Consider the following 14003-nt stretch of genomic DNA (forward strand, 5'->3'; position numbering starts at 1 on the left):
CTTATAATACACTGTCATGTGAAATGGGTCGAAGAAAATTGTTTTTGCTGGAAAATACATTTTTTTTAAGGTTGCTTTTGTAATGGTGATGTTACACTAACATTTTTATTTGGGTTTACATAATGTCAATGTCACAAAAGTGTGAGGTTCTTATTTGGATACCAGCAATGAAAGGTGTTTCCACTGTTAAGAAGGACCAAATGCAATATAAACAGTTTAAAATATTTTTTAAACTGCTAAAACTATCACCATAAAACAGATAAATAAAATCAGGTAAAACAGTGGACATTGAGATAAAACTGCATACAGGTCAATTTAGATGCCTGTTGCAGTTAATGGGGCTCAGATTACACTACTACTGTGTGTCTATGTCCATATTCAATAACAGACAAAATGGGCTTCATTTCATTTTGTATTGCGATACTAAATGTTGGAGTCGATTTCTCTAAATCTCTGATGACACAGCATCAAGGCTGGATTACCAACAGGGCAAAGTAGGGCAACTGTGTGGCCTCAGGTTCACTGCATGTCATGCATGCACATTTGTTAGGGAATGTGCACCACTAAAGTACATTATAATAATAATAATAATAATAATAATAATAATAATAATAATAATAATAAATTCAATTTATATAGCGCTTTTAAAGAACTCAAAGACGCAATGAGGCAGGTCCTGCATTATTAGCTATTATAGAGGGACCTTGTTTTAAGAGATTTGTTATTTTTTATCAGAATCAGAATCGTGTTTATTGCCAGGTGTAAGAGGTATACACTAGGAATTTGCTTTGGTTTTGTTGGTGCAAGTAAGCAGTATAATAACAAAAGAATAGATAAAAACGTTAGAATAAAATAAGAATATATATTTTTTTTTATTCTACCAGTATACAATATACAAAATAAGCTATAAACAAAAATAAACATGATATAAACAGATAGTGCAAATATTGCATTATGCATATTCATAACACAATTGTATTCAATCACGTCAGAACAAACTAACACAAATGAAGTATTACTCCAGCATAGTAGTGCTGGCTTTTAATCAAATGTATGCCAAAAATGAATCCAGTCTTGCACAGCATGCAAACCCTTTCACAACAAATAAAACTCTTTCTAGGAACTTTCTTTGACATTTTGATGCACCCTTTAGATTTTTGGAGCATATTAAATGTTTTAGGAGTGTTTTTCTTTTCTTTTCTTTTTTTTTTTACATAAGTTGCACACATATTTTTTATAAAAACATTTCTAGGACAAAAAGACATGAGAAAGTTTCTTTAAAAACACAATATATGTTGTTTGTTCTAAGTTGTTTGGCACCTGTCCTTTTCTCTTTCTAAATGAAGACTATTTAACTATTTAACTAAGAAACCTGTATAAATTAAGAATGACATCTCCTATATGAAACAACCCCAGAGACGGGTACGCGCACAGCAGCAGACTGTGTGTGTGTACATGCACGTTTGAGGAGCCACAGTGCGGAGGAATACAGTGATCCGTGTAGCGGTGGTTCGTCTCCAGCCAGTCTCTCTCAGCTCAGCTTCATCCTTCATTTCCTCTCTCTCTCTCCTCCTGTAGCGTTAGCAGACCAACATCCACAACTCACAGCAGACATGGTGAGTATCTTAATCAACCAGGGTTTATAATATGTACCACTTTGAAATGGTGTTGAGTTGACTGAATGCCAGCGAGGAGCTCTTAAAGCCTCTCTCCCGGATAACGGAGAGTATCTCTGTTTGAACATCCTGCAGCCTCCATTGCAGAGCTAACAGTAGCTAGCTGTCTGTCCACACTGTGAGACACGTCGTCGTATCACATCGGTGTTGCTTTAAGCTCGTACCCGCTTATTGAGAGTATATGTGTAGTTGATATAATATCCCACACTGAACTGAAGTGTAGCTGCATATTGTGCAGTAGTTTAGTTGGTTACAGTTGTGCTGCCAGTGTTAGCATCACAGCTAATGTTACATCCACCAGTGACTGATTGTCCTGCTGTCTGACAGCTGTAACATCATTATGCATTTTAGAGTCAAGATTACTAGTAACAGGGAATTAAATCAACATCTGCAACCTGCCAAATAACAGGGTAAATGTCAGGTCACCACCTGCCACCATGGCAGATTCCTTATATTAAGAAATATTATTTTTAATGGAGAAATTGTGAGCAAATAATTTAAAATATCAACATAGGTGTGAAGAATCTTGGGGCCCCTTTCTGCAATATTTGCTCAGTTTGATAATATTTCTATTTGTATATTGATTGTTCTGTTTTTCCTTTTTCTCTGTTCTGTTGTTGAATACTCCCATTATGGATGGCTTGCATTTAACTATCACATGGATGATGCTGTATGTTATGAAATGTATGTTTTGTCCTTGACATGCTTTAGGTTTAGATCATTTTCTCGTTATAGTTATTTGTATTACTCCTCCCCAGGTGTAAATGTGTGTGGGTGTGTGTGTATGAGTGTGCCAGTGCAGGTGTGAACTTTGGGGTTGGGTTATGGGGTTTTGATTTTTGTTTGATGTATGTGTTATTAAAATTTGTTAATAAAAATAATATACAAAAAAAAAAAAATATATATATATATATATATATATTATTTATAAAAAAGCAATTCCTAAATTAAAAATAGTCAGTGATTAAGGTCACATGATCAGTATGTCTACTGTCTGTTACCACTGACTCGGTGTTTACTAGGGGTGGAAGAAAATATCAAAAATATGGAGTATTGCAATATTATGTTTTGTGATACTGTATCGATTCTCAAAAACCCTGTATTGATTTCTAATTAATGGTTTAATAAATTAAATTAATACAAGCAAAGATTAATTCAATACTTTATTTTATTTGAATAGAGAAATGCAAATGCAGATCCTACTATTCTGATGGCATAAAAAAGTTAAAAAAAACATTTATTTACTCAGAGTGTATGCATATGGCGGTGTGTTTTTTATACTATGACCGTTTTCCTAAAATTAGTTTAAAAAAAATAATTATATTGCCTTGCTTACAATACCGCAACATATCGTAACCCCTGTATGATGATACGTATCGCCAGATTATTGCACAGTCCTAGTGTTTACGATTCTAAAGCGTTCTACATAGATTTCAGAAGTGGCAGACAAAATAATTGAGTGGCTAGTAGAAATGTTCAGTGACCTGCCACAGTGGCACGTAAGGAAAAAACTTAATTTCAGACACTGACTAGTAACGTGGATTTTTTTCCGCAGTGATGCTGGAGACGCAGTTGTAAGTGTCGAGTCTCTACACAGAATGTTTGATGCCGGTGTTGCACCGAAATCTGTGACTACATTCACAGACATTAGACATTTAGGAAAAGACTGATGGGTGAGGTGTTGGTGGGGTAACGTTACAGACAGATCTACACTTCTGATAGCAGGTTTTTGCTACTACAGCTATTCACCCTTCCAATAGTATATAGGTTTATATATTTTCATAACTGTTACCATAATATTTCTCTATAACGGCTATCGGCTACGTAATCATTGTGAAAACTGCAGTGGTAATAGCTGAGAGTCCTAATTAGGTCACAGAATCTGGTGTAACACCTGTACTGTTATTAACCTATTATTTGAACATGTGAATGACAATTACCTTGTTTCAGATCACATTTTTTGGGTATTGATTGAGGTTAGAAGAAAAAGTCTGGTATCTATATCTATCTGATCATTGCAAGCAAGAAGATATTTGCTGTTTATTCCCACAAACATAGATATGTACTTCCCTATTTCTTGTACAGAACTGTCTGAGGAAACTGTGAAATCTGGTTTGTTTGTCAGCTTTTTAGTCAGTGTTCCTGGAAAAGTCCCCAGGGAGTGGTGGTGTTGCATCATACGCCAGTCATGTTGTGTAGTATATAGCTTTGAGGGGGGAAGCTTACATTCAGTCAAATACATGCAGTTATGTTGTTGCGGGAAAATTAGATTATATGGTAGACCTTTTCTGGCGCTTTACACAGGCAAAGTCCCCATACTTCAGTTAACTACATCAGTTATGTAAATACTTTTTTAAGAAATCCTGCAGCGACATATCACTTGTTTGTAGTGGATCATTTTCTGGATCTTCGGTGAATTTTGGTTGGTTGTGTCCTTGACACATCCTCCTTGCATGCACGTTTGTGTCCTAGCGTGTGTCCGTCTTTGTGTCCCAGCAGCTCATTCACTACAGTAAAGTGTTATAAACTGCATCCCATGGGGAAATATTTTCTGATCATAGTGCTGTAATAAAAACCAGCAGATCCCTCTTTCTAGAAGACCTGGGTCAAAAACCAGTGGACTTTTTTTTTTTGTACACCAGTAGAACGTCTGGAGTATGAGTCTCTTTAACTTGTGTGGTAGGCGGTCTCTGCAGTGTGCAAATCCAACTTTAATATCTTGAGATATTTGAGGCATTTGCAACATGATATAACCCATGAAAGATAACTTGAAATTAGACCTTTGTTTCCTCAGTTCCTCAGTTAGATAAGTTGTTTGTTATTTGATAAGTAGTCTGGCAAGTTTCCACATCGTGTGAGAATAGCAGGATGAGCTGTGTTTATCTATTGACTTTTCATTTGAATGTCCCTGTTGGATTTTAAAATGATTTCAAAATGGATATTTTAGTCGCTCACAGGCTGTTGTAGTATTGTATTTCTGTAGCTACCTGTTGGATTAGTTACCATAGGTACATGGCTGGTTTGTGGTTGCTATAGCTACACGGTTGGCAAAGTTTGAAACAGGAAGTAGGAAGTAGTCAGCGGGATTGAGACTGAGACATCTCTGTTCCTATTGTCACTGTTTCTTTCCATTTGTGGATCCTGTTCAAGGCAGAAAGACTTGTCCTGTCAATCATCTTACTAACTGTTCATGAATAGCCCGCTTGAAGTGAGAATATACTTGAAACGAAATATACATTGTTGTCAGCTTTGATCACTGGATGTGATTATAAAGATATAGAAAAGTCATAGCTTTATTTCCCAAGAGACATTTTCTTAAAAAACGTTATTGGTAATCACTTATTATTCTTGATTTATTTAGTAGCAGTGTTGGAATCAGTATTTCCTTAAAAGTCTTAATACTGTCCATGGGTGCTGTAAAAGTAAACCATAGGGCCTACATGCTGCACTCACACTATCACACTAGCATTGCAGCGCCTTGAGAGGAATTTGGCCTAGGTATTAGAGGGGTTAGCAGCTTGTTAACCACCGCTAGAGTGCACACACACACATCCTCGCTGTCATTCTCATCAGCCAAATCCTGAAAGCCTAATATTTATTGCTTGACAGTGCTAATATCTTGTAGAAGAAACATTTCAGTTTTGACCATTTATTATCACCGTTCCTCCGTCTCATTCTCTCTGTCCCTAAAGCCAGACACATACATAATATAGTTATACAGTCATTACCTTCCAGTTTCTTAATCATTCAATGTTACAACATACTACATGTTCCGTCTTGTATTTATAGAAGAGCAGAAATGAGGCTCATAAAATAATTGCAATGCATCATAGATAGTGTGAGTCATTTTGCTAATGGCAAATATTTCTGCATTAAATAAAGCCTAGTACAGCAAAGTAAAAATCAAAACTTCATGAAGGTTTTCATGAACCTTATGGGTGCTTCAAATAAAAAATCATGCTAATTTCATGTTACTCGTGATGACTTGTGGAAAGGAAAGAAATTAGAAGATTTACAAGCAACAGGAAGAGGGTTTTCATCTGGTTATGTGCCTTCTTGCACATACTTTTATGAACTAATATTGGAGAGAGTATGGATTGAGTTTTGTAAGAAGGACAGTTTTCCATTTTTGGCTCATTTACTTCAAACAAACCTTAACTCCGAACTTATGGCGAACTCCTGGGGAGCTCTGCTGTAACTGTGTGGACAGGGCCCCCAGCCAGAGGGGGGCATTTGGTGTGACCCATGATGCTGTCTAGGAGGTCAGATGACCAGCCAACTGATCCTCCCTAGGAGCTGCAACTGTAGCAGTGAGATGACAGGCCACAGTTTAACACATGCACATAGACACACACTAAACCCCCGTGACCTCCCCCAGTCTGGACACTGTTACCCTCACACCCCTTAAATCAATTTTCACATTTGGGTGACCTCCTCTGTCCTGGCCTCCACACACACACATATTCTCTTTCTCTGTCAAAGTGTTGAAGGCTATTCATCTATTGAACTACTGCAGGAGGTGGACACTTCATCTGTGCATCCATCTTTACTGTACATCTGTTGGGGAGATGGACAGACAGCTAAGCCTTCACTGTCAGGCCTAGGTTTACACACACACACACACACACACACACACACTGACATGGAGGCACAGGGAGTGGGGTTCTTTATCACCTCATCCAGTTGGAGTCAGATGCAGCCAGGGAAGGACAGTGTCTGGTCACGTACACTGGCAGCGCTGCAAGACACAAGGACAGAAAGAAAGATCGACAGTTAAGCAGGCAGGCAGACAGATTTATTGAAAGACGGATGGACGTAACCAGGAAAGTAACCAGGAAAACATCAACAATAGGACCGGCTTTTCCATCAGCTCTTCATCAGCTCATGGAAAACAGAGACATCACCTGTCAGGTCAGTGCCATCCACTGACCTTTGCCACTCCAGAGGGATTGCAAAAACTTCTGTCATCCATCCAGCCATCCATTCACACTGGATGGATTGAAAGACAAGTCCTGCAGTCATTTGATCACCACTCATGTGTCCATCCAACTATCTACCTATCCAGGAGGATTAAAAACATAATCTGTTTTGCCATCGACTCGAATCGAAACTGAAACTTTTCCTCACCCATACAGTTATGTAACCATTAAGAGATGGCAAATTATGCTATCCACCATTCCGTCTGCCCATCCGTTTTACAAATCAGGAGCGACTGATAGATGTCTGGTCATCATTTTTTTTATCCACCTATTCCTCCTCTCCAAAGACATAATTCCTGCCCTGCATGCCATCATTCCCTCATCATGCTGCCTAAGAAAGTCGCTCTGTACCCAGCGGAGGACGAGCTGGTGAGCCTGTCCACCGTCTACGACCTTTTGGATGAACAACAGCACTACTACAAGGAGCTCATCCAGCAGCAGGAGAGGAACTACAGAGCCTTCCTGCAGATGCTGATGGACTCGTCATCCAGCCGCACGGACAGCCTGGTTAGAGAGATGCAGGACCTGAGGAACTGCCTGCAGAGAACCAAGGCCGAGCTGGCCGAGGTTAAAAAACAGGGTGTCCAGAACAGCAAACGGGCGGAGTGCCTGGCTGAAGGCCTGGTGATGGTGCGAGGGGCGCTGGATGGCCTCAGCTTAAAAACAGGTGTAATTGGGGGATGTGCAGGAGGAAGAGGTATGGATCTGAAGCAGCGCAGAGGAGGTGGTGGATTAAGGCTGGATGGAGGAGGCAGGGTCGGAGAGGCGAAAAAAACGGCACCGAAAGCAATGAAGCTGGTGGCAGACCTCACAGATATCCACTTTGATGACATAAAGGTTGTACACAGATGCACCCACAGAGTGAATTGAGCTTTTAGCACCACTAGGTAGTATATGGGTGTTAATGTATGGCTTGTGGATAGCCAAAAACTCCTACTGTCAATGTTTTGAGATACTGTAGTATGTGGTTGTGGTTCATACTGGTCACTTGCTCTGACTAGATGTTCCAGTGTGCAGGGCAGTCGGTCCCAAAAGTAAAGGAAATAATAAATACAATTGTGCCTAATTGTTGCATCACTCTAAGTGTATCTTGCATTGTAGTTCATACCAGTTTCTGGTAAACTATGGTAGCAGGCATGCTTGTTTTAATGGGACTGTCCTTGCCGCCCGCTTCCATTTAGTGTGTGATGATCACTTGCTCCCGTTTGGCGTTTTATGTGTTATGGCTGTTGCTGATTGGCTGTTGGCAAGGAAGTAGGGTTTTTAACATCTTGGAAGTTATAAATGTTGCGTCGATCCAGGACATTGGTTTATTAAAACCTGTCACTATTTGCGTCCCAACCTTCACCTAAAAGGTAAAGCATTTTGTATTTTAAAAGTGTATTCATTTTCTCTTTCTCCTGTCTTTCTGTTTTTGTTTTTTAGGCTGACCAACTAACAGAAGAGCAGATTGCCGGTAAGGTGACAGTATAAAAACACTGCATTACCATCTTTAGCAATAAACTCACTCTCTGCATAGGTCCATGCATTATCACATGGGATATCAGTTATGTTACATCTGCTATTGCTAATATTTTCTTTCATCCTTTTCTTCCACCTCCTGTATTTGTGTCCCCTCTTCCCCTTGTGTCTGTCCAGAGTTCAAGGAGGCCTTCTCCCTGTTTGATAAGGACGGAGATGGGACCATCACCACCAAGGAGCTGGGCACTGTCATGAGGTCACTGGGTCAAAACCCAACTGAAGCCGAACTCCAGGACATGATCAATGAGGTGGACGCAGATGGTACGCTGATTCCTTTGATTAGATGCTTTTTAACTACATTGACTGTTTGTATTTATAACTTACTTCTGACTTCCTTTCTCTCCCCCTCCAGGCAACGGGACCATTGACTTTCCAGAGTTCCTGACGATGATGGCAAGAAAGATGAAAGACACTGACAGTGAGGAGGAGATCAGGGAGGCATTCAGGGTCTTTGATAAGGTAAGCCTAGGTGTGTGTGTGTCGTTTTGTGTTGTAAAGACGAAGCAAGAAAAATAATGATTTCTTAGATGTATTGGGTTTTTCTCATCAGCAGTTTAGCTTTAATACTAAACTCATTCATCTGAAATCAGAATGTTCCTAAGCTTAAGATGACAACTAAAGATGTCATCATCAAGGAACTGTTTTCGTGTGCGTGTGACTGACTGTAATGCGCGGTATGTGTGTTGGCAGGATGGCAACGGTTACATTAGCGCAGCAGAGCTGCGTCACGTGATGACCAACCTGGGAGAGAAGCTGACAGATGAGGAAGTAGACGAGATGATCAGAGAAGCAGACATCGATGGAGACGGACAGGTCAACTATGAAGGTACAGGAGAGCAAAGTCTGTTTTGAAACTTAGCCACACAAGTACCAGGGTTTCCGCCAGTGTATTGCAAGCGCACCAGGCTGAAGCATCGGGGATTTTTTAAAATGTATTTTTAAGATGTTTTTTTAAACTAAAATGTGTTGTACAAGTGGCGAACTCCATTAAGGAACAACTCGGTGCGTAGAATGTGTGCGTAACATTAGCGAGTGTGCACCAATTTCGGCCCAGGCTCACTTAAGGTGGACTGGCCTTTTTAAGGTGGTCTAGCTATTCTCATTTTAGTGACAAGCCGCTTCTCCTCCCAAACACTTGGCCGACCGGGCCTAACAACTTTCTGGGAGAAACCCTGAATACAGTTTACATGCATAAAGGAATGCATAGACGTGCACTCACTTGTCCTTTCCTCCGTCATTAGTATTACGATTAAGTACGTCAATGGAACAAGGCTAAATTATGTAAGCTAAATTTAGTCCTTATGTAAGCTGACAAACGATGGACAGAAGCTCTGTAGTCACTTTGTGTTCAATGGCTGGTTTCTTTTAGTCTGATCAGTCATTACTTTCTAACTGTGATAATAGTACATATTTAAACACGGTTCCTGATGAATATTATTGCTTTTTTTTCCCCCCACAGAATTTGTTCAGATGATGACTGCCAAATGAACTGGGCTCCCATTAAAGACAAAGAATCAGTCAAATGTTTCACTTACCTCTTATTGCAAAAATCTACATTTATTCATACTGTTCTGTATAGACAACTTAAACTGAATGTTGGAAAACTGAAAATCTGTCCATATAAACAAGCTCAAAAAAGGTAAAAAAAGACAAAAAGAAAAATTCTAAATGAATCTGCATGTACTTGGCTTGTATTCCCCGCCCCCCAGCGCTGAGCTGCCCAATCAGATCTTAACTCGTTAGCCAAGCAGCCTCTCTGCAGCTGGCTGGTTAGGCCACTGCTCCTCTGCTTCCTGGATCCATCTGCCTGATGTCATGATGATTACACGGGCTGGCCAATCGCCTTTCTTCTATGACTTCCTGTTTTTCTTTTTTTCTGTTCTTCATGCATGCAGCTTTAGATGGGTTACTGTTGAGAGCCCAATGGCAGACGGCTGTTGTTGGGCCTCAGGTTGGCCTGGGACCCACAGAGAGGAGGGAGGGGTTAGTTGAATGATGGATGGGAGTAAGTGAACCAGCGGAACCTTTGCAGTTTGCTTACCTAAATGAAGTCAGTGACAACAGAGATATTTTTAAGAAAAATTTTAAAATGGAATAACTAAGAACTCATTTTAGATTCTGTGTTTCTGGCATGTCAGGATACTTGCTTTATCCTTTGTGTGTTCACCTTTTTTGAGGGGGAAACCTGGGTGGGGCATAGATTTAAGGCCTTTGGGTGTTTGATGTGTCCCAGACTATGTGGAGGGGTTGGGTGGGCTTTAAAAGGTGATGATATACAAAAGCAACGTTTGGGGCAATGTGGTTATTACTGAAGCATGCTTAGGTACAGTATATTGCCTCAAAGGTTACATCTATCATGATTCTACGGGGGGTAATTTCAGTTTAGTGGGGACGGGGTCGGTGCTTTGCGGCATTTCTATCTTGTGTTTGTGTGAGTTTGCCTGTGTAAGTGTGTGTGTGTGTGTGTGTGTGAGTGGGTGGGTGGGTGCGGCGAGGCCCGGCCCAGTCCAACTGTTCTGTTCAGTTCAGTTGATCTGCATTCCAAGTTGTACATGCTAGTCTTTACATTTTGTTTTTCCAATAAAATACCATGAACTAACTCTCTCGTATCGGGTCTTCTTCTTGTGTTTGTGACTTGTGTTTTTCTCTCAGTGAAGGCAGATTCTGTGGGGGAAGTGCAGCTTTAAAATGACTCATCTGTGCTACTTATTGCATGCGATGTCTTTGTAACAGTGTGTAAGTGTAAGCGCGAACATTGAAGCCCACTTAAAACATATATAGGGAAGGGAATTGGTCAGTTTTTACATTCCTAAATCTCCTAAATGAGCTGTCATCAGAAGATCAAAAGTTGGTCTGGTTTTCAACAAACACTAGATAGGAACAGAAAAATAATATAAAAGTTGCAACTAATCTCAATAAAATTAGTATTTGCATAGATTCTAAGTAATTGAACAGCATTTGAACAATACTGAACAAACCCTCTGCATCTATTTAAACACCATGGTTACTTTAATTATCTTGCCTTGTTGATAAAAAGCAGTATCCATGGAACAACAGATAAAAGAGTACAATATCAAACATTTGAATATTCAAAAGTCTATGTTGACTAACACGCAAGTGTCCCAAACACTAGTGGCGGTTATGGACACCCAACAAGTCCTCACTAACCTAATGGTACAATTAGCGTATACACCGATCAGCCATAACATTAAGATCACTGAGTGGTGAAGTAAATAACTTTGATTATCTCGTTACAATGGTACCTGGCAGTGGGTGGGATATATTAGACAGCAAGTGAACATTTTGAACTTTGTGTTGGAAGCAGAAAAAAATGTGCAAGCATAAGGATGTGAGCGACTTTGACAAGGGCCAAATTGTGAATTCTAGACGACTCAGTCAGAGCATCTCCAGAACTGCAGCTCTTGTGGGATGTTCCTGGTCTGCAGTGGTCAGGACCTACCAAAAGTGGTCCAAGGAAGGAGAACCGGCGACAGGATCAGACCCGAGGCTCATTGATGCACGTGGGGAGCGAAGGCTGGCCGTGTTGTCCGATCCAACAGAAGAGCTACTGGAGCTCAAACTGCTGAAAAAGTTAATGCTGGTTCTGATAGAAAGGTGTCAGAACACACAGTGCATCGCAGTTTGTTGCGTATGGGGCTGCGTAGCTGCAGACCGGCCAGGGTGCCCATGTTGTCCTAATGTTATGGCTGATCGGTGTATGTGTGTATGGAGGGGTGTCACAAGGACTTCTCCAGATCGTCGAGAACGTCTGTCTGCAGATGAGGAGGCGTTGCTAGGCAACAGAGCCAGGCATGGGGTGGGTGGAAACGAAGGAGAGGGAACAGAAAACTGTGGGAGTTTGAGGAGAGAGGCAAGGGGAGAGGGGGGGGGCTTGAAAGACAATAATAGAAACCCAGGACTTGAGTGAGAGGAAGAGAATGAGGGATGAAAAGAGATTCGCAGTGCATCTTAAAACCCATAAAATCTCTCCTCCTAAAATACCTCCCTCTTTCCTCTGATTTGAAAGCTGATATTGTGGCTTTTTTCAACAGATGAAGCCAGTGGAAGTCTAACAAATGCACTAAAGGCTCCAGTCTGTGTTTAATTACTGGGGAGCTATGTCAGTAAGTAGTATAATTTAATGTGTGTACTACCGGTACTTGCACTGATGCTACTTCCTAGAATATATCAAATGTAGCTGATAATTCTGATGATGCATTAATGATAAGCAGACAAAGAGGAAAGACAGAGACACACAGTTAGTAGCTATATTTACATAACAGTCTGAAGTGTATTAATATATCTTGCTGCTTGCTATTAGCAAGCTGCCACTCCAACATTGTTAACAGTCAGTCTCCAATCCAGAAAGTTCTTTCTCATACTTGCCTCAAATTCATCTCACACACATTTACACACAATGCATCCTTCACACAGACACACAATCCCCCACTCCTAGCTCCAGCTTTCACCCACATCAATATTTCAGTTTTCACCTGACAGCAAGAACAATGGAGTGGGGAGCCAGTGTGTGTGTGTTTGTGTTAGGGTTGGACATCCCATGCTACTGTATTGGGCAGATTTTCAGTATATTGTCAGTCATTATTTTGTCTTTCTGTCCTCTTTGTCTTTTCCTTCCAAAATAATATACCCCTTCAAACTATACTATATTATGACATTTGTATGGCATAATATACTCTGACTTTTTATGACAAAGGCCTCCTATACTATGACTTTTTATGACATAGGCCTACTATACCATGACTGTTTTTTATAACATTTTGCTACGGCTTAATATACTATGGATTCTTAGAAAAAATTCTTAAAAAGTCATAGTATAGTATGCCGAAAAAAGTGATAAAAAAGCATAGTATAGGACGTTGAAAAAAGTGATAAAAAAAGTGATCTTATAGAATGTCGAAAAAAAGTGATTAGAAAGGCATAGTATAGTGAGCGTCCTGATAGCTTTCCTATCAATAAAGGCTTAAAAATTTCAAAAAAATAATCTTAAAAAAAAAAAAAAGTCATAGTATAGTATGTCGAAATAAGTGATGAAAAAGTCATGGTATAGTATATCAAAAAAAAGTGATAAAAATATCATAGTATAGTATGCCGAAAAAAGTCATAGTACAGTATGTCCAAAAAAAGGGATAAAAAAGGCATAGTGCAGTATGTTGAAAAAAGTGATCATATAGTATGTCGAAAAAAGTGATAAAAAGGCATAGTTTAGTACGTCGAAAAAAGTGATAAAAAAGGCATAGAACAGTATATCAAAAAAGTGATAAAAAAGTCATAGTATGTTGAAAAAAGTGATAAAAAGGTATAGTATAGTATGTCGAAAAAGGTGATTAAAATGTCATAGTATAGTGGGCGCCCTGATAGCTGTCCTATCAATAACGGCTTGAAAATGCCAAAAAAATTATCATAAAAAAAAAGTCATATAGTATGTTTAAAACAGTAAAAAAAAAAAAAGTCATAGTATAATATGTCGGAAAAAAGTTATGAAAAAGTCATAGTATAGTATGTAAAAATAAGTCATTAAAAAGTCATAGTATAGTGGGCGCCCTGATAGCTGTCCTATCAATAAAGGCTTGAAAATTGTATGAGTATGTTGCAATAAGTCATACAAAAAAGTCATAGTATATTATGTCGAAAAAAGTGATACATGGGCTGTGAAAACAAATATCCCTGTGGGACAAATAAATCACTATACCCCATACTCAGCATTTTATTTTACATAATTAAATTAAAGCAGTAGTGCTAGCAGTAAATATAGTAAAATATACAAAGTAAATGTACTCAATGCAAACAAGATTGTGTTAACATGTAG

The 14003-nt window shown here is 39.5% G+C and overlaps 1 protein-coding gene across 1 annotated transcript; it reads left to right on the forward strand.

Moving 5' to 3' along the window:
* The first annotated feature begins 1445 nt into the window (after window positions 1-1445).
* calm1a (calmodulin 1a) lies at window positions 1446-10775 on the forward strand. The gene is made up of 6 exons (XM_037747213.1): window positions 1446-1616; window positions 8081-8111; window positions 8294-8437; window positions 8529-8635; window positions 8867-9002; window positions 9636-10775. Exons 1-6 carry the CDS (start codon window positions 1614-1616, stop codon window positions 9662-9664), a joined length of 450 nt encoding a protein of 149 aa, XP_037603141.1. The 5' UTR covers window positions 1446-1613; the 3' UTR covers window positions 9665-10775.
* The last annotated feature ends 3228 nt before the right edge of the window (window positions 10776-14003 follow it).

The sequence above is a fragment of the Sebastes umbrosus genome, chromosome 16, assembly GCF_015220745.1.
Source record: "Sebastes umbrosus isolate fSebUmb1 chromosome 16, fSebUmb1.pri, whole genome shotgun sequence".
NCBI classification, from domain to species: domain Eukaryota; kingdom Metazoa; phylum Chordata; class Actinopteri; order Perciformes; family Sebastidae; genus Sebastes; species Sebastes umbrosus.

Bases quoted from the DNA above. Each gene is read 5' to 3' on its own strand.
- calm1a (XM_037747213.1), top strand. The intron at 8,438-8,528 runs GTACGCTGATTC...CTCCCCCTCCAG, and splicing joins CAATGAGGTGGACGCAGATG to GCAACGGGACCATTGACTTT. The intron at 9,003-9,635 runs GTACAGGAGAGC...TTCCCCCCACAG, and splicing joins CGGACAGGTCAACTATGAAG to AATTTGTTCAGATGATGACT.